Source organism: Panthera uncia (assembly GCF_023721935.1).
Source record: "Panthera uncia isolate 11264 chromosome C1 unlocalized genomic scaffold, Puncia_PCG_1.0 HiC_scaffold_3, whole genome shotgun sequence".
Lineage (NCBI taxonomy): Eukaryota > Metazoa > Chordata > Mammalia > Carnivora > Felidae > Panthera > Panthera uncia.
The window spans coordinates 9292585-9310114 of NW_026057584.1; the positions used below are offsets into that span (position 1 = coordinate 9292585).

A 17530-nucleotide genomic window follows, 5' to 3' on the forward strand; every position below is an offset into this window, starting at 1 on the left:
ATTCCTCAGGGGTACTTCTGTTAAGTTCACAAGAAAGCCCTAGTCTGCAATATCATGCATCAGCCCAGATGACAACAGGCTGCAGTTTTAGCTTGCATTTCCCACTGTCTTGTTTTTTCTCTCTCCTCGCGAGAGAATCAATCTCTCTGGGATAACGTATCCTGGACCGAGACCATCTATGCCGATCAGACAATCCCTGGTTCCTAACACAGGGGTAGAGTTGTTTTCTTTTCCTTCCATACGACCCGTGGGATGAGAAGATTCTGGCCTCCCTCCTTTCTCTGTTTTCCCACCCAGATTTAGGCCAAGTAGGTGGTAATCTCTGAAGCGAAGTCAATGCTTTCTTTTTACTGGACAAACTCCTCGCCATTTTGCTAAGTGTGCTAAGATCTCACACTTGGAATCAGGGAGTGACTCGTAGAGTCCTGAGCACAATCCAGCGCTAGAAGTTCCTCTGCTCCCTTGCCCCTGCTTGCCAAAGTCTACCAAACCCCCATCTTTGAACGCCAATAGGCTGTCCACTACTTTTATGTCCAGGTAGGTCACACAACCAATCTCAGATTGATCCTATTTCTGTGAAGTTTCTTCGCTGGCAACTCATTCTCTGATACCAACTTACAAGCAGCTGGAGTTTTGGGGTATGAGTAATCAAAACTGATAATGGCTAACTCGGACAGAAAGTCAATTTCTTAGAAGTGTATCAGGTAACTCCCAGAATTTATAAGAAGGCCGAAGACTGGGATAAGAAAATAAGCAGTCTGGGCAGTAAGATCCCCAGCCCAGGTCATTCCATGGACCTCAAGTACATAGTGTGGGGGTGTTGATCTGGTCAATGTTTTCTTTCCATCCTGGTTAGAAAAGGAGGATCGGAAAGAGTTTTAGCTCCTGCATGACAGATAAGAACATTCGTGTACAGTTTTGTCTTGGGGGTTATATTAACTCACCTGCCCCTTGTCATAAGATAGTCCGAAGACATCTGGGTCACCCGGATATCCCATAGAACATCACACTTATCAATTACGTTGGTGACATCATGGTGATCGGACAGGATGAACAAGAGTCGGCCAGCACACCTGCTAAAGAGGAATCAATTACCGACCCTCAGCAACAGAGGTGAATGTCAACAGCATTATGATGACCCAAAGAAGTCACACGTCAAAATTCACGTACTGCATGTTTTCATTTATGTAAAACTTTGATACAGGCAAAACGAATCTGTACTAACAGCAGGTGCATCAGTGGTTGCCTGATGACGAGGTTGGGGAGGAGGCTATCTATCTGCAAAGGGCACGAAGGAACTTTCTGGAATGATGGAAATGGCCTACGTCATGATTGTAATTACGATTACATTTTTTTTTAAATTTTTTTTTAACGTTTATTTATTTTTGAGACAGAGAGAGACAGAGCATGAACAGGGGAGGGGCAGAGAGAGAGGGAGACACAGAATCGGAAGCAGGCTCCAGGCTCCGAGCCATCAGCCCAGAGCCTGACGCGGGGCTCGAACTCACGGACCGTGAGATCGTGACCTGAGCTGAAGTCGGACGCTTAACCGACTGAGCCACCCAGGCGCCCCCGATTACATTTGTTAAAACTCAACCACTTAAATGTACACTTGAGATGAATGCATTTTATACCCCAATAAAATTGAGCTAAAAAAGAATTGTACATGATTTTAGTAAATTCTCAGAATATATGTCACTGAATATAGTAGCTGAAGTTTTCCCATTATTACCATTTTCCCAAGCAGGTGTCACTTACATAGAAACATCTTTTATCTTATTTACATCTTTTTCTAGGCTAATCATCGGGCATTATGTTTCCACTCCTTTGCCTTTGCCTAATCTATCTCTGGGCAGGCTAAAGGAGGAGATCCTTGTTTCCAGGCTGGGATGTCCATGGAGGGGTTTCCCAGGTAAGTGGAGGGTTTCAGGTAAATGAAGTGTAACAAGTGAACAGTGGACTGAACTCCTCTCCCTGTTCCTGTCCTGGCATTTCACGGGGCTGCTTGCTACCTTCCTGTGGCTCCCGAGCCTCTGTCATACCTACCAGCACCAGGGTTGAGCCTATTGACCTAGAATGTGCTCGTGTGGGATATGCTGTGCTGGTGCCTCTGTAGCAAGCAGGTGAACCTAGGTTTCGAGGCTTCTTAGACGCCAGAACCATTTTTCCCACCTTTTTTCTGAGGAGCTTTTGGGTGTCCTGGTAAGGGGAGCCCATGGGTTGAATCCATTTGAGAATTATTGATTCCAGTAAAGTTAAACAGATTTCTATGTTATAGGGTCTCTCACAGACATTATGTGCCAATGTGCGTAAGGCATCTTTATTTTTATTTTTTTTCAATGTTTATTTTTGAGAGAGAAAGACCGAGTGCGAGCGGAGGAGAGGAAGAGAGAGAAGGAGACACGGAATCTGAAGCAGGCTCCAGGCTTGAGCTGTCCGCACAGAACCCGATGTGGGGCTTGAACCCACAAACTGAAATCATGACCCGAGCCAAAGTTGGACACTTAATGGACTGAGCCTCCCAGGCGCCCCTGCACATAAGGCATCTGTGAGGGTGTGTGTGGAGGGCGTATCCCATCTTCCCTGAAGTGGCTGTTCTAGAGTCTTCTCGCGGCCCTGGCTCTGCCTTAGACCTGACTTCCTCATGCCCCTGGCGCCCAAATGCCTGCCTGCCCCTCGGCCATTTTCCTGCCCAGAGGAATGATTTTCCTCTATATGATTTCAGTTTATATTCAGCTTCCCTTTTGTCTCGACTTTCTTAGGCAATAATTTTATCCTGACAAATTATAGGCATTTCTGGGTCACCTCCCCTCCCCGTCTGGGTTTTGTTTGTTTCTTAAAGTTCAATGATTTCTAGTAAATTCATTCAGTTGTGTTACCAGCACCCCGATTCAGTGTAGGAAGATTTTCATCTCCCAAAAGTACAGGAGGGGGAAATAGTCTGGGGGAATAGAAGTGAGTAGGGAAGCACACAGATGGTGAATCCCCAGCTCCTGTCCGTGGATCCTGGGGCTGGGCCCTGATGCCTCCTCCCCTCTGGACACCCCTCGTCAGGCTACCCCATGACGGGACCCCCCACCGCTTCCCCTAAATGTCCCGGGAACCTCACAAGTGTCCGGACGGAGATGGAGGGAGGCGGCAGGCACTGCCTCCAGCTTCCTGCACGATCAGCTCCGAATACTTTCACTTTTCTTTCCTCCGGAAGCCTGGCCCCCCACTGCATGTGGCAAAGCACAGACTTCCTGCTTCACCCACTGGTGTCCCCCTGCTGTTCTCTCCGCCTTCCAAGAGCCATCCCTGCCCCAGCCCCTGACCAGGGAAGGGGCAGGAGCAGGTGGCAAACCCAGCCTCCAGGTGGGTTTTTGTCTCGGCTACTTTATTCTTCATTTGGGGTGATCAGGCTCTGATAGCTAATTTCCTGACAGCAGCTACAGAGTGGAACTCAGCTATTTTAAACTGTGAGACTCTCTCCTTGTAAAATATTGTCTTCCAAAGATAGAGAGGTATGTGGGGTTTAACCAGAGACCATGAAAAAGGGGGACAGACGTGGGAGTCGGGGGCGGGGAGAGCAGAAACAGAGCTCAACTCCTTTTGCCCTAAATTCTAGCCCGTTGTTGTGGGTGAAAGGGAGATTTGCTCTCTACCCTCCTCCTCTGTGCTCTGTTGATTCTGCACTCAGCCCCAAATGGGCAGCTCATTTATTATCCACAGTGCAAGTGACTAGATGTGGTTGGTGGAAAAAAGAAAATGAGGAGGAAACCCTTCATTTCTTCCCTAGTGTTTCATGAGATTTGTATATATTTTCCTTAAGCGCATTTATGATTGTTTCCTTGAAGTGCATTCCTAGAGGTGGAATCTGGGACTCAAGGGAATCCATATTCTAGGGCGTTTGACCCTGATTGCTAACTTCGCCTCCAGAACATTTGGATCTGTTTACATTTGCACCAGGAGCATCTGTGGTTATTGCAATTAGTCTTTATGTTGGGCAATCTGATAGGCAAATGCTATTAAATTGTCTTCTTTTGTACTGTTCCAGCTACTAGAGAATTGCCATGCTTTTCATATATCTATTGCACATTTGACTTAATTGCCTAGTTAAGCCTTTTGCTTTTTTCCCCCATATGGATGTTTGTCTTTTGCTTATTCATTTTTAAGACTCCTTCCCATAATAAAAATCTGAACACTCCCATATGAGACCCTATATCATGCACTAGCTTTAATGGGGCTTTATTCAGACAAGCTCTGCTTTGCCACCTTGGGCTATTTACTTAACCTCTCTGTGCCTTGCTCTCACTCTTGAGAACCATAATAGTTGAAGAATAAGGAAGCTGGTGGATCTTATGTTCTGAATGCTGTTGTATAATCATCCTAAACGTAACCTCAGGGTCACTTCCTCTTGTTACCATGTGACCGTTCTGGATTTCTGGGGCTCTGTGCTTGCCTTTGCAATTTTCTTCCCCACATCGTGGATTCTGTCCTCATCCTGGTTGCTAGATTTCTCTTCCACCTGTTCCCAATCTCCAGTATTTCTTCATGATTATAGACCCCCTGCGGCATCTTTTCTTTTCCAGCACTATTGTGGATTACTTTCCTCTTACGATATGTTTTGTCTTTTTTCCTTCTGTCAAATGTAAATGATGTGGGAATGAGGAGAGAGCAGGGCTGCTCAATCTACCACTGGGATTAATCCTGGAAACAGTCATTAGTTACAGTTCAGTTTTCTATTATACACAAAAGGAAGTAGGAAAAACAGGATCTCTATTTCATTTTTAAAAAAAATCTCTGGGTGATTGAGTTTTTCTGTTTACACTTCTATTCCCTTGACAAGTTGTCAGGAATTCATCTGTAAGTTTTCTGCCTCTAATAATTATTGATATTTTCTCATGACCTATCAATGGCTAATTTTTATCAATGTCGCATGGGATGGGAAAGGCACATGTCTGTTCTGCGATATGTAATTGATACATATAATAAATCAGTTAAGTTGCCTTTTACTAATCACGTCTTATACCTCCTTCGTGTCTATTTATGTTTGGCCTATTTGTGTGTTGAAGGTTGTAGGTGGTTTACTAAAGTTTCCAAATATTATCGAGTTTCTATCTTTCTACTCATCATCGGGTGGTCCCTCTTACATGAGCTTTGCTAGTGTCTGTCATAAGGTGCGGTCCAGACAACCTTAACTCTGTTCAGTGTAGCCACAGACCATAGTACTTATGACCATAAACCTAGAAGCAGAACATCGGAATGTGTTCACCTCTATCACTTCCAAGTTGTGCGATTTAGGGCAAGTTCATAACACATCTCTATGTCTCCATGTCCTTCACGATACAATGGGTGAAATCATAGAAACCATCTTGCAAGGGTTTTGTGAAGATCAAATAAGTTACTGCATGTGAAACCTTTATAATAAAGTCCAGCACATAGGAAATACTCAATAAATATTAGTGATTTTTATTGTTTTTAATTTTTTAAATTTTTTTCGTTTATTTTTGAGAGAGAGAGAGAGCAGGGGAGGGGCAGAGAGAGAGAGAGAAAGAGAGAGAGAGAATCCCAAGCAGGCTCCACCCAGTCAGCGCAGAGCTCGATGTGGGGCTCAAACTCACAAATTGCGAGACCATGACCTGAGCCAAAATCAAGAGTTGGACACTTAACTGACTGAGCCACACAGCTGCTCCTATAAGCTATTTTTAATATCTGTCTTATATTTACCAATACCCTTTTGAGATTTCAGCAACCTATTGTTGGTCAATTTCAGCCTCCATTGTCCTTGGACGTTGTCATTGCCTCTTACACCCATGAGCCTTTGAGGAAGACTGCTATAGGATGACTTTGGGACCAGGATGGTGATCTGAAAATGCCCACTGAGCACAAACAGCAGCTCCCCGAGTTTCCAGAGTCTTTCCTCTCTTCTCGTGCCTCTTCCGTAGGATGTTCACCATGACCAGAGCTTTAGAAGAGACTCTACGCCAGCACTTCATATACCAGAAGCTGGAGATTGCCTATGCCATACACAAGCCATTTCCCTTCCTCGAAGGCCTCCGAGACAACTCCTTCATCACTGAGACGATGTACAGGGTGAGTCTGCTGACTGCTTTTCCATGGCAGCCCAGCCCCCCCACCAACAGTTACTGAAGTCTCAAACCACAAACCCTTAGAGCTTGGAAGGTCTAGTCCAAAACGTTCATTCTCAGGGAAAGATCGGGTTACAAGGGCAGTCATACAAACGACTTCGCCCCACGTGCCTTAAAACGAGAGAAATTTATTCTCTCACAGCTTGGGAAGCCAGAAGTACAAAATCAAGGTGTTGGCCATGTTGGTTCCTTCTGGAGGCTCCAAGAGAGAGCCTGTTCCCTGACTCTCCTACCTTCTGGTGGCACCAGAAATCCTTGTAGAAACTTCACTTCCAATCTCTGTTTCCATCTCTACATCAATCTCTCCATCAGCTTTTCTTTCCCTCATTTTTTCTTTTTCTCTTCTCTTCTAAGGACACTTGTTATTGTGTGTTAGAGCCCACCCTAATCCAGGATGATCTCTTCTCAAATCCTAACTTAATTACATCCGCAAAGACCCCTTTTCCAAATAAGGTCACATTCACAGGTTTCAAGTGGACACATCTTACTGGAGGGTGGCACCATTCAACCCACTAAGGGTACCCTCCCAATTCTTAAGAGCTTGTTGTACGCAGTCCTTTCAGACTTGAAGCAAAGCAGGCATTGGAAGATATGGCTATATGGACAAAAATGGCATTCTTTTCATGATTTTTGTTTTTTATGCATTTCCTGAGCCCTAAGCCCAAGAAAGGGCAGCAGTGGTTGAGTGTTCTTCTCCCAGGCTTGGCCTGGTTGGCATCAACCCTTCTTCGGGTCATAGCCCGGATGTCACTCCTCAGAGAGGATTCCTTAACCCACTCATCTAATTGATTTCTCATAGAAATCTATGCTTTCCCTTCATAACACTTCTCTCAAAAGCAACGGGGCATTTCTTTAATTTGTGTTTATTATTGAATGCTCATCTTCTCCACCCGACAGTGTCCCTTCCCTCACTATGGGTAGCACCACGCTGGTCTTATCCACTGCTATATACCCAAGGACAAGCCTAGTAGGTGCTCAGTAAGTGTTGTGCAATCAATTCTCCTGCCATGTTTCTCCTTTTGGCCAACTTCTCGGGAAGAGGAGTTCTCTGGATGGTTTCCTTGTTGGCTAGAACCCATTCAGGCCATCTCAAGTCAAAGAGAGAAAGAGAGAGACAGAGAGAGAGACAGAGAGATCAAACAGAGGCTAACAAGCGATCAACAGAATTGCCACTTGTGACCAACTAATTGGTCCTTTGCTACAGAGTTCTGCCCAGAGCCTGAGAGACATAGTTACATAGTAGGAGCCTTTGACTACCTTCCCTTCCCTCAAATTTCTCTCTGCCCTCAAATATACCTAAAATAAGGTTCACAAAGCAGACTTATTTTAAAGACGGCTAAGTTATTTATTCCTACGACCAACCATCCAAAAATAGGTGAAGTTCTGGAAGTAAATATGTGTAACTGTGACTTCTCTGCCTTCGAGTCTATCTATACGTTTGTGTTAAATTCCTTGCTACAGGGGCGCCTGGGTGGCTCAGTCAGTTAAGCGTCCGACTTCATCTCAGGTCACGATCTCGCGGTCTGCGAGTTCGTGCCCCCCGTCGGGCTCTGGGCTGATGGCCCAGAGCCTGGAGCCTGCTTCCGATTCTGTGTCTCCCTCTCTCTCTGCCCCTCCCCTGTTCATGCTCTGTCTCTCTCTGTCTCAAAAATAAAAAAAACGTTAATAAATAAATAAATAAATAAATTCCTTGTTAGAAGAATGAAATACTACTCTTACACTGTAGCAAACCACAAATGTAAAAGAAACTTCCATTCCATTTTATGATTATTCATCAGCATCCTTGATGCCATTTTTTAAGGAATCCATGGAAGCCTACAGAAATCAGGTCCCTGTACCCAGACTGGTGTACAATATCCTCAGCCACCTGGAGAAGATGTTCAACCTGTCATTTCTGCAGATGCTGTTCAGCCGAATTAACCTGCTTGAATACCCCCACCTGACAATGATCCTCAAGAGCTTCAGAAGTGGTATGAGTCTTTCCGAATATCTCTCGGGCTGTAGGAGCAGGGACCAGAAGTTGCTTTGCTCCAAGTGTGGGTTGGCTTTCAGCCCCGTGGGCGGTGCCCCTCAACTGGCCGGTTCTCTGGGGAGATAGGAAGCTGACTCTCTCGCGGTGCGGCGGGAAGAGCCGTCTCTGGCCCACTTCTCTAAGATGAATTTCTAGAAGACACAAACATGTCTGTCTTACCTGTTCTACGAAGTGGGGGAAAGCTGTACCGTTTAGCACCCTGGACAGTCTCTAGGGAAGGAAAAATGTGACTGAAATGCAGTTACAGAGACTCAGTCTGGCAGAAGGATAAGGAGGGCCAGAGGGGAAGGGAAATGAATAGGGATGGATAATAAGTATCTCTCTCTCTTTTTTTTTGAGTACTTACTATGTACCGGGCATCGTCCCAAGCACTGTATATAGGGTTATCTCACATCATCTTTATTTTTTTTAACATTTATTTATTTTTGAGACAGAGAGAGACAGAACATGAGTGGGGGAGGGTCAGAAAGAGAGGGAGACACAGAATCCGAAACAGGCTCCAGGCTCTGAGCTGTCAGCACAGAGCCTGACGCGGGCCTCGAACTCACAGACCTCGAGATCATGACCTGAGCGGAAGTCAGACGCCCAACCGACTGAGCCACCCAGGCGCCCCTCTCACATCATCTTTAAAACAACCCTGTGATGTCATTATCAGCCCCATCTGACATGTGAAGAAAGTATAGCTCAGAATAACCTTCCCCAGGTTACTTGCCTGTGAAGAGCAGAGCAGGCGTCCTACTGGGTCTCCTAACTCTGGGGCCTGAGCTCTCAATCCCTCTTCCCAACAAGGCGGAAGGTGCTGCCTAAAGCTGGAGGAGAGGGGAGAGGGAGCTGGAGACAGACAGAGGGTATGAGAAGGAAAGGGAACGTGGAAGCACGCTGTGAACGAGAAAGAGCTGGACAAATACAGAGCAGGAGAAAGAGTGAGGACAGAGCTGGGAAGAAAGAAGCCAGGGCAGGAGGAACAGGTGACACCATCGCTTTGGGCTTGCGGATAAACACTTTGGCCAAAGCGCACGATTCACTTCCCCGAGAACAACAGGAAGAGGATCGGCGGCTCACACTGCACTGGGACCTTACTGTGAGTGGGGTCAGCGCTGTTGACAGCAAGAGGTTCCTCCCCAGGAGAAATGACTCCTTGAGCTAAAGGGGCGGCAGGGCGCAGGTGCACGCGGGCCGGTGCTCCCGGGGGCAGCCAGGCAACCCGAGGAGGCCTGGGTTCTCAGAGGCCACGCTAAGTCAGTCCGAGGGCCAGAGGTACCACACACCGCTGTGCTCCCCGACCCGGCCGAGCTCGAGCGTCTTTCTGGATCTGTAGCCCTAAGCTCGTGTTCTGCACCCCTCTCCAGAATCCCAGCTTGCTTTCCTTTTTCTGTTCACTGGTAGAGACGACTTAACTTCTGAAATAAATGATGGAGAAGAATCGTAAGAGAAACCTGGCCACGGGAGGAATAGCGTGCAGAAAGGCGAGGGCCTGGGGTATTGAGGATGGGGAGGAAGTTTGCTGTGGCCCATGTCAGGGTGCAAGGCAGGGAGGCACAGAAACGCAATCTGCACAAATGAGCAGAAACCAGAGTAGACAGAACACACCTTGTGAAGGAATTTCTATTTTATCTTCTTTGCTACAGGGAGGTGTGATGTGTTTACTTATTAAAACAGGGACACGTATTCAAATTGTACCATTGTACAAGACACTCTAAATTCTGAACCAAAATTAAAGAAAAACTTAAGAAGATTAAGTCCCTGAGGACTAAGTCAACTTCATGTGTGAAACGACTTTGGTCTTAGCCCAGAGATTGGATGCAGTTATATTTGAACTGAATGCCCCAAATCAGTAGCACAGAGTAGAAATGGGCCACGAGTGGATGATGCTGGTGATAAATCAGTTCTCCACACCTAGGGGAGAATGAAACAACCACCCCATGCCCCTGACCCTTTGGAAGTCATGTGTGAAGAAATTCCTTTCCCCCAAATAATTCTTTTTTTAAAATTTTATTTTAATGTTCTTTTTTTTTTTTGAGGGAGAGAGTATGAGCAGGGAAGGGGCAGAGATGGGGGATGGGGGGGGACAGAGTATCCAAAACAACCTCTGTACTGACAACAGAGAGCCCGATGAAGGGCTCGAACTCACAAACCGAGAGATCATGACCTGAGCCGAAATCAGAAGCTCAACCTACTGAGCCACCCAGGCGCCCCTCCCTTCCCCCAAATAATTCGGAGTCCTCGGGGTGTTGATGTGTGCTCCTTCACCAATCCCAGTTGTCATTTCCTATGGAGGATGGAACAGAGCTAGGCCTACCCTCCTTGAAGTCCCAGCCAACTCAGCCGAAGGGAGCTCCCTCCAGACCCTGCTGTCGTTGCCCCCACCCCAACACCGATCACAGAGCCTCTCGCCCCGTGAGCCCAGTGTCAGTGAGCCCAGCGCATCCACCCGGCACAGCACTGAGATCCGGACTGAATCATCCAGCCCTCCTGGCCCTGCCGTGGCCCTCCCCAGAACCACCCAGGAAGGAAGGATCACTCCAGGTGAGAAGCAGACCTTGTCCAACACCTGTGTATCCCCAGCCTAGGGTACCTGCAGTCGTGTCTAGGACTCCAAGGTCTCACCCTTTTGTTAACCTGGTCCATCCCATGTGCCCACCTGCCACACACAGCCCCTCCCGGCACTTCCAGGGGCCTGGGTAAAGTCAGGAGCCTGAACACCTGCTTCCCACCCTTGGAACAGCCCCACCCTCTGCCCTTGGGCCCTGATGCTTCTGGCCTGGGTGTTTTTAAACGTTTAATCTCCTCCCTGACACTTGTCCCCATGCCCTGTAATGATTTTTCTTCCTCTCTTCAATGACCGACGGCAACTTAACATCCTGCATAAATGCCGAAGAAGACTCACAAGAGGGACCTGGCACTCCGCCTGCCTCTGTGCAAGGTAATGTTGCTTGGGACTGACTTAGTTCAATTCGAGGTGGGTATGAGGGGCAATCATGCCCCTGTCGACCCAGGGGCTTGTGGCAGGAGCCCAGGGAAAAAGAACTGAGTGTGACAAAAGAAAAAGAAAACAAGGGACTGATGCTCCAACTCAGCACTGGAATCCTTGTCAGGGATGCCTCCATGACCAGTCTGATGCTGTGATGCCCACCCGATAAGTGTTCTTAAATGACATGTAACTTGTGCAGTACACCCCTCTGTGACCCTTACTCAATTGCTCAGGCTCTGATTACAGGGGCCTTTCAGTTTCAACCACGTCTATTTTTATATGGCTTGGATTCTAAGAGTAATGTTATTGAAATTATTGGAAAAGATGATAAAACATTTAAAGGCCTGATGGACCTGATTTAGCTTCCAAAATTGTTTCTAATCTCCCCAGCCATCATCATGAAGGACTTTGATAACATTAAATATAACCATGGAGTACCATCGGGTGTTGTCAAAAATGGTATTGTGGATTCTGAGTTCTCCAATACTGAGAATAAAGGGCTCTATTTGGTTCAAATGTTTCCTTCACTCCTCTAACACCTAACATCCAAATAAGGTTAACATAATCATGAAGCCAATGGCAATGGAAGACTCCATCTGCTAGATGAGCGAAAGAAAGCCGTAATTAAATTCTTCAATTCGTAGGTAGTGAGTCTCTATATTGTACACCTGAAACTAATATATGCTAACTACACGAGAATTAAAAAATTTTTTAATAATAAAACAGAAAACAAATTAGTAAGTAGCTAGTTGATTGTTGACTCCCCTGTCTTTCCCACCCTTACTGGACATTGGTGTTCCGTTGGCCCCGCCACGTTTACTGGTTGGAATAGACTGTTTTTGTTCCTCCTCCCTCTGGTCCCTGTTTGCTGGTCCTGGGTCTGAAATTCATCTTCTTCCTCTGCTCAGTGTGCGGTAACAACCCGAGGCCCCAAATAAAAGATAAGGAAATGCTCAAGAGATGCCCCACCCTCCCTCAGGTCCCGTGCCAGGAAATGTTGATGCGGACAACTATAGCTTGCCTTACTTTTCATGTCTACCAAGAGGAGGGGTCATTTGGATCTTCTCGAGACAGGGCTCTCCTTGCCGCTCTTGACCACCATCTTGGCCCAGCTTCCAGCTGCACACCCAGCCCTCAGGAGCTTGGATGGGCAGGAGATCCTGGGGGGAGACAAGGGAGATGAGTCTGGAAAAGGTAGACTTGGAGGAGGGGCACCATAGACGAGCGAGCCCAGTAGCACCCACAGGACCTAGACTACAAACATCACTAGGAGGTCTACTAAGGGAGAAAATTCATCTGCGTGAGGGCTGTGGCAGGACCCCTGGGGACAGGACAGGGGACTGAGCCAGAGCAAGACTGTGTGAGTCAACCACACTCTGAGGTGCTCAAAGACATTGTGTGGCCCTGACACAGATGGCCCAGATGCGGACGGTTCTTCTTCTGAGCCCTCATCTTGACTGTGGAGAACGTTCACCTTCAACCCTCATCATTTCTATATTGTTTAGATTTTTAAGAGTTGATCAAAATAATTTGAAAGTCAACAAACTATTTAGAATGTCTAATGACTTCTTGCCATCTGCCTCAGATGCCTATCCTAAGGAGCCCAAAATTTGAGACAGATCTCATTGAACCGTGTAAACAAGGAGAAGGTGGCAGTCTTACCTGAGATTTGTTATGGCTTCAAACCCTGCGGTCTTCTTAGTGCAGCAAAAACAAGAACTTCACATTTACTTACTATTAACAGGTGCTGGCAAATAGAAACTAGCTCCTGCTTTCTTGTACACAGAAATATAGAAGGCACTTAGCCTCCTTCACTATTTTTCAAGGTGAAGTAATGACAAGGAGAGAGGTTCAAAAATATCCATTCACAAATCTTTAAGGACTGGCATGTATTTTTTTATATGGCAAAGACATTCCCCTTCACTGAAGCCAGTGACCTTGACCAGAATTCAAGATCAGCACTCTCAATGCTCGCAGCCTTATCCCTGCATGAGGGTTACTGAGGGCCCCTTATTCTTCTCTTCTGTCGAGTAAGGGGAGTCCCTCAAAACAGGTCAAACTGAGCCCTCCTCTGGAGGCGGGGATATCACTGGGATAGCCACACTGGTAAGTGTAACCACAAACCGATCAAATCAAGGCAGGGCAGACTTTTCCTTCTGCCTGTTCCAAGCTCTGAATCAAATTCTGTTTCCTTTGATAGAGATAAGAGATGGCTCTCCTGAACCAAATGACCCCAAAGAGTTCCAGGCGGCATCCATCACACTTCCCAACAAGAAAGGTAAGGGAGGGTTACCGTTCTCCTGTGGACCCCAGGAGCATGACTGTGGAGTGACTTTCTGTTTTTCTGATCGTCTTTTGTCAGAAGCACCCACCATGTGATTGGAGTCACGATGCTCATTACAGTTTGTTTCTGTAGCTCCCATTCACTGCATCTTCCTTGAAGGCCTCCATTAAGATCGTAGGGAAACCAGACGGCACTGGGGGCCATTGAAATACGTATCCATTGCAATCGCCTGCCCTGAAACAATCAAGGTCTCCTTTACCCACAACTTCTTGGAGGGTTAGTCACACCTCCTCTTTAACTGAAAGTTGGTTCCCCGAGAGGGCACTGCTTTCTCGTAAGACAAGGCTGCCTATTATCTGCTCTTGCTCACCTCATGGTGGGAGACAGGGTGGATGTCCACTGCTTGCCACGTACTGCCCCTGACTAGCCCTTTGCTCCTCTGCCCTCCATGTGAATGAAATACTCCCTCTGTCTTAATCACTGTCATCCTTAACTTGTCCCTATTTCCCCAGCAGACCTCTAAGGCTAACTTAGAATTTTTCTGTCAGTTCAAGTCCTGCCACCATCCTGGACACCTTGAAGGTGTCCCATCCAACGGACCCATCCAATACTCTGGTCCCTCAGAACTTTCCTCTGCTCTTTTCCAGTGACTTTTTTCTGCACCGATTCTTGGCCTCCTGGACCCAAAGACAACCATGGGTCCTCTCATCGTTGAAGCCTGGCTCCACCTCCCAATAATTAATTTCAGAATTCTTTTTTTTTTGACATCTAATCCTTGAAGTCTGCTCCTTCTACAGCTGTTATTCAACCTCCAAACTCTCCTCTCCAGCCCAATCTTAGACAATTAATTCAAAAGTATCCCTGCCTGCTTTCTCCCTTACAACTTGTTCCCTCTGGAGCTGTTCTTCAACCTCACGTGGATGACCAGTCCATTGGCTTTTCCCTTTTCTGGTTCATCATATGCCTCTCTTCATGCCCCTTCATACCAGGTTAGAGTCCACGATCCATTGCTTCAGTAACTTATTGCTGGTATCTTCACCTTGCCACTCTGCCTTTTCCTAGAACCCTCTGGCAGGTCTTGGAGGGACCCATTATCTGCTTTATGCACACTGGGTATGAAGGCAGGCACTTCACTATGGGGAAAACCACACAGCAGGGCAGAGCTCATGTGTTGTGCCTTCACGAGCCCAAGGTAAATGATCCTTCTACACTGCGTGACAATTTCACTTCCTGCAATGATCCTTTCCAACCCTGACCTTTTTTTTTTTTTTTCAAACTGCTGGCCCCCCTCACCACCTCCTTTTCTTCTTTTTTAAAATCTTTATTTTATTTTATTTTTTTAATTTTTTTTTAACGTTTATTTTTGGGACAGAGAGAGAGAGAGAGAGCATGAACGGGGGAAGGTCAGAGAGAGAGGGAGACACAGAATCCGAAACAGGCTCCAGGCTCTGAGCTGTCAGCACAGAGCCCCACACGGGGCTCGAACTCACGGACCGCGAGATCATGACCTGAGCGGAAGTCAGACGCCCAACCGACTGAGCCACCCAGGCGCCCCTATTTTATTTTATTTTTTTAACGTTTATTTATTTTTGAGACAGAGAGAGACAGAGCATGAACGGGGGAGGGTCAGAGAGAGGGAGACACAGAATCTGAAACAGGCTCCAGGCTCTGAGCTGTCAGCACAGAGCCCCACGCGGGGCTCGAACTCACGGACCGTGAGATCATGACCTGAGCCGAAGTCGGCCGCTTAACCGACTGAGCCACCCAGGCGCCCCCCCCCCGCCTCCTTTTCTTAACAGACTACTTTTCCTCTTACTACACCAAAAGGTATTGGATGGGAATACCCTCACTTCCTGCTACCAGCTTGCATTTGCCCCCTCCTCTCCACTTCCCTCTTTCTCTCTAAGGCAATCCTTCTGCCTCACCTGACCGTGTCCATGACCCCTCTCTCCTCTGAGAATTCAGCATCTCCCTGTCACGGGATCTGCATTCAGTCACTGCCCCAGCCTATCACAGCTCATCAAAGGAGCTTCCTCTTGATCCTCAGCTCACTTCACCAGCTTCCATAGCTCACTCTTCCATTTCATAGCTAGAAACAAGCTACCTACACTCGTCCCAATCTCTTCATGTCTCTCTCTCCTCTGCCACTTTAGAATATCTTCTCCATCATTACTCCATGAGGCAGCATCACATAAGGCCACCAATGACCTGCTCGCCACTATGGTTTGAAGACCAAAAGTGAGCGCTGAAAATTGTTGACCTTTGAGGTTGGCAGATCTATGTCTGTAGCCAGGAGAAGATCATCTGTATCCTTTCTCTTTAGGCAAGAAAAGAAAAAGATGTATCTGGTCAACTCCAAAAAAGAGACGCCAGAAAAAAAGCCTCTCAAAAGGTAAGACGAGAGAACAAGAAGAGGCGGGAGGCAGCAGGCAGCTCGTGCTTGTAGGTTAAGGTGTGGGAAGTTGAATTTCATTCTAAATGAAATGAGGAACCATCGAAGAGATCCGATCAGTGAAGTGACATGATCCCATTTTACATTTGACAAGAACAGTTTTGGTTCAGTGTAAATGATCAATTGGGAACAGAAGAGAATGGAGGCAGGACAACCCTTGGAAAGGGGAGGACGCCATGCAGGTTGACAGAACTCTGCATTCAGATCTGGCAGTGGAGACAAGGGCCGGTTCAAGAACAGCTTGGAAAGAGTTGATAGAACTTGCACAATTAGGAGCCGGGCAGGAGAGAGAAACCAAGGCTTCCTCTTCAGTTTCTGGCTTGAATGGCTGGGTGAATGGTGGTGTACATTGCTAAGGGGAGATGCAAATAATTTGGGAGGAAATCTTAGAATTTTCCATTTTTGACCTGCTCACCTCAAGATTTGTGCTAGCTGTGTATGCTCTGGCTCCATGCTTTGTCCAACACTGTGAAGGGTCTGAGATGGTACCCCACTCGCATAGGGCCGTTCTTTGTGTATATGACCGCGCAGGAACCCCAGGCACCTGGATCAGGGGAAAGAAGTCCTCAATGACATCACAACCAGCTCAACATCCAGAGTCACACTGCATTATCTACCCCCAAATGCAGACCCACAGGCAGTGAGAAGAGAGCTGATGGAATCCTTCTGAGAGGCAGATGATATCCCATAGACAAAGGATAAAGAATGATGGATTTTCCGTTTATAGACAGGACAAAGAAGCCATCTTCCTCCTCTCCTGAAAGGAGGGCAAAACAAAATACAAACAAACAAGAAAAAAACTTTGCTGCTTTGAGATAAGATTAAACTGATCTTCTGTCCTCACCCTCATCTTTTGGAATTTAAATGCCTCTTTCTAAGAGGCAGAGAAACGCCAAGTGACTTCAGCTTTTATTAAAGATGATCCACATTCTGGGCTTCATCCCTTTTGATGTGTAAATACCAATGGAGAGAGGGCTGCAGTAATCCTGGTGCTTTGGGACTTAGCTTAGGAAGCTAGCCCTGCTGTAGGCATTTGGCAATCTCAGGAGAGGAGAAGACTTATTATCCTTTTGGATCAAACAGCAGTTTACCAGCTACAGATCTCATTCTCATGGTGTATGAAAAGCAAAGTGTTTCTAGGGATGTGAAAGCAAGCACTCCCTGTCTTAATTCTGTATACATTTTCATGCCTCAGGAGTCTAGGGCTTTTCACAGAAGTACTGAGAAATCAAGGGAGCTTAATTTCCCCCACAATAGGGAGAGGGCAAAGTGGGTGACGGGCATTGAGGAGGGCACTTATCGGGATGAACACTGGGTGTTGTATGGAAACCAAATTAACAATAAATTATATTCAATAGAAAAATAGAAAAAAATTTCCCCCACGATAGGCAAATCTGGCACTCAATAAAAAAATCAGATCCAAAGATATAAATGTGAGTCCTCGGCAAAATAAAAGTATCCAGATCCGCGGGAAAGAGAACCCTAACCCTTACACCCTTCCTTCTGTCGCCGTCATTGTAAATCCTCTCTGTCCTAGCCTCACACTCTACCACGCAGCCCCTCGATTCTTTGATACCTTGCACTTTTGCCACTGGAGGCACCTGGGGAAACTTGGATCCCTCCTGATCCACAAATAGGTCCTCGGGAATCTGGAGAAGTA

The 17530-nt window shown here is 46.7% G+C and overlaps 2 protein-coding genes across 12 annotated transcripts in view; one reads left to right on the top strand and one right to left on the bottom strand.

The window, feature by feature from the left end:
- The window catches only part of SP140 (SP140 nuclear body protein), a 65333-nt gene extending 62138 nt beyond the window's left edge, over positions 1-3195 (bottom strand). For 7 of the 11 annotated variants that reach the window (XM_049614759.1, XM_049614754.1, XM_049614760.1 and 4 more), the window contains exons 1-2: positions 3110-3194; positions 945-1073 (exon numbers count right to left, since the gene is read on the bottom strand). The gene's annotated coding sequence lies outside the window, so the exon portion shown is untranslated. The other 4 variants (XM_049614761.1, XM_049614758.1, XM_049614750.1 and 1 more) reach the window with 3 other exon arrangements.
- Positions 3196-3234: 39 nt separating this feature from the next.
- LOC125911108 (sp110 nuclear body protein-like) overlaps positions 3235-17530 on the top strand; it is a 37494-nt gene continuing 23198 nt past the window's right edge. Inside the window, 7 exon segments of the mRNA XM_049614769.1 lie at positions 3235-3354; positions 5756-6075; positions 7933-8101; positions 10423-10689; positions 11042-11086; positions 13335-13412; positions 15742-15810. Of these exon segments, the coding sequence (XP_049470726.1) occupies positions 5929-6075; positions 7933-8101; positions 10423-10689; positions 11042-11086; positions 13335-13412; positions 15742-15810 (775 nt within the window). The 5' untranslated portion in view covers positions 3235-3354; positions 5756-5928.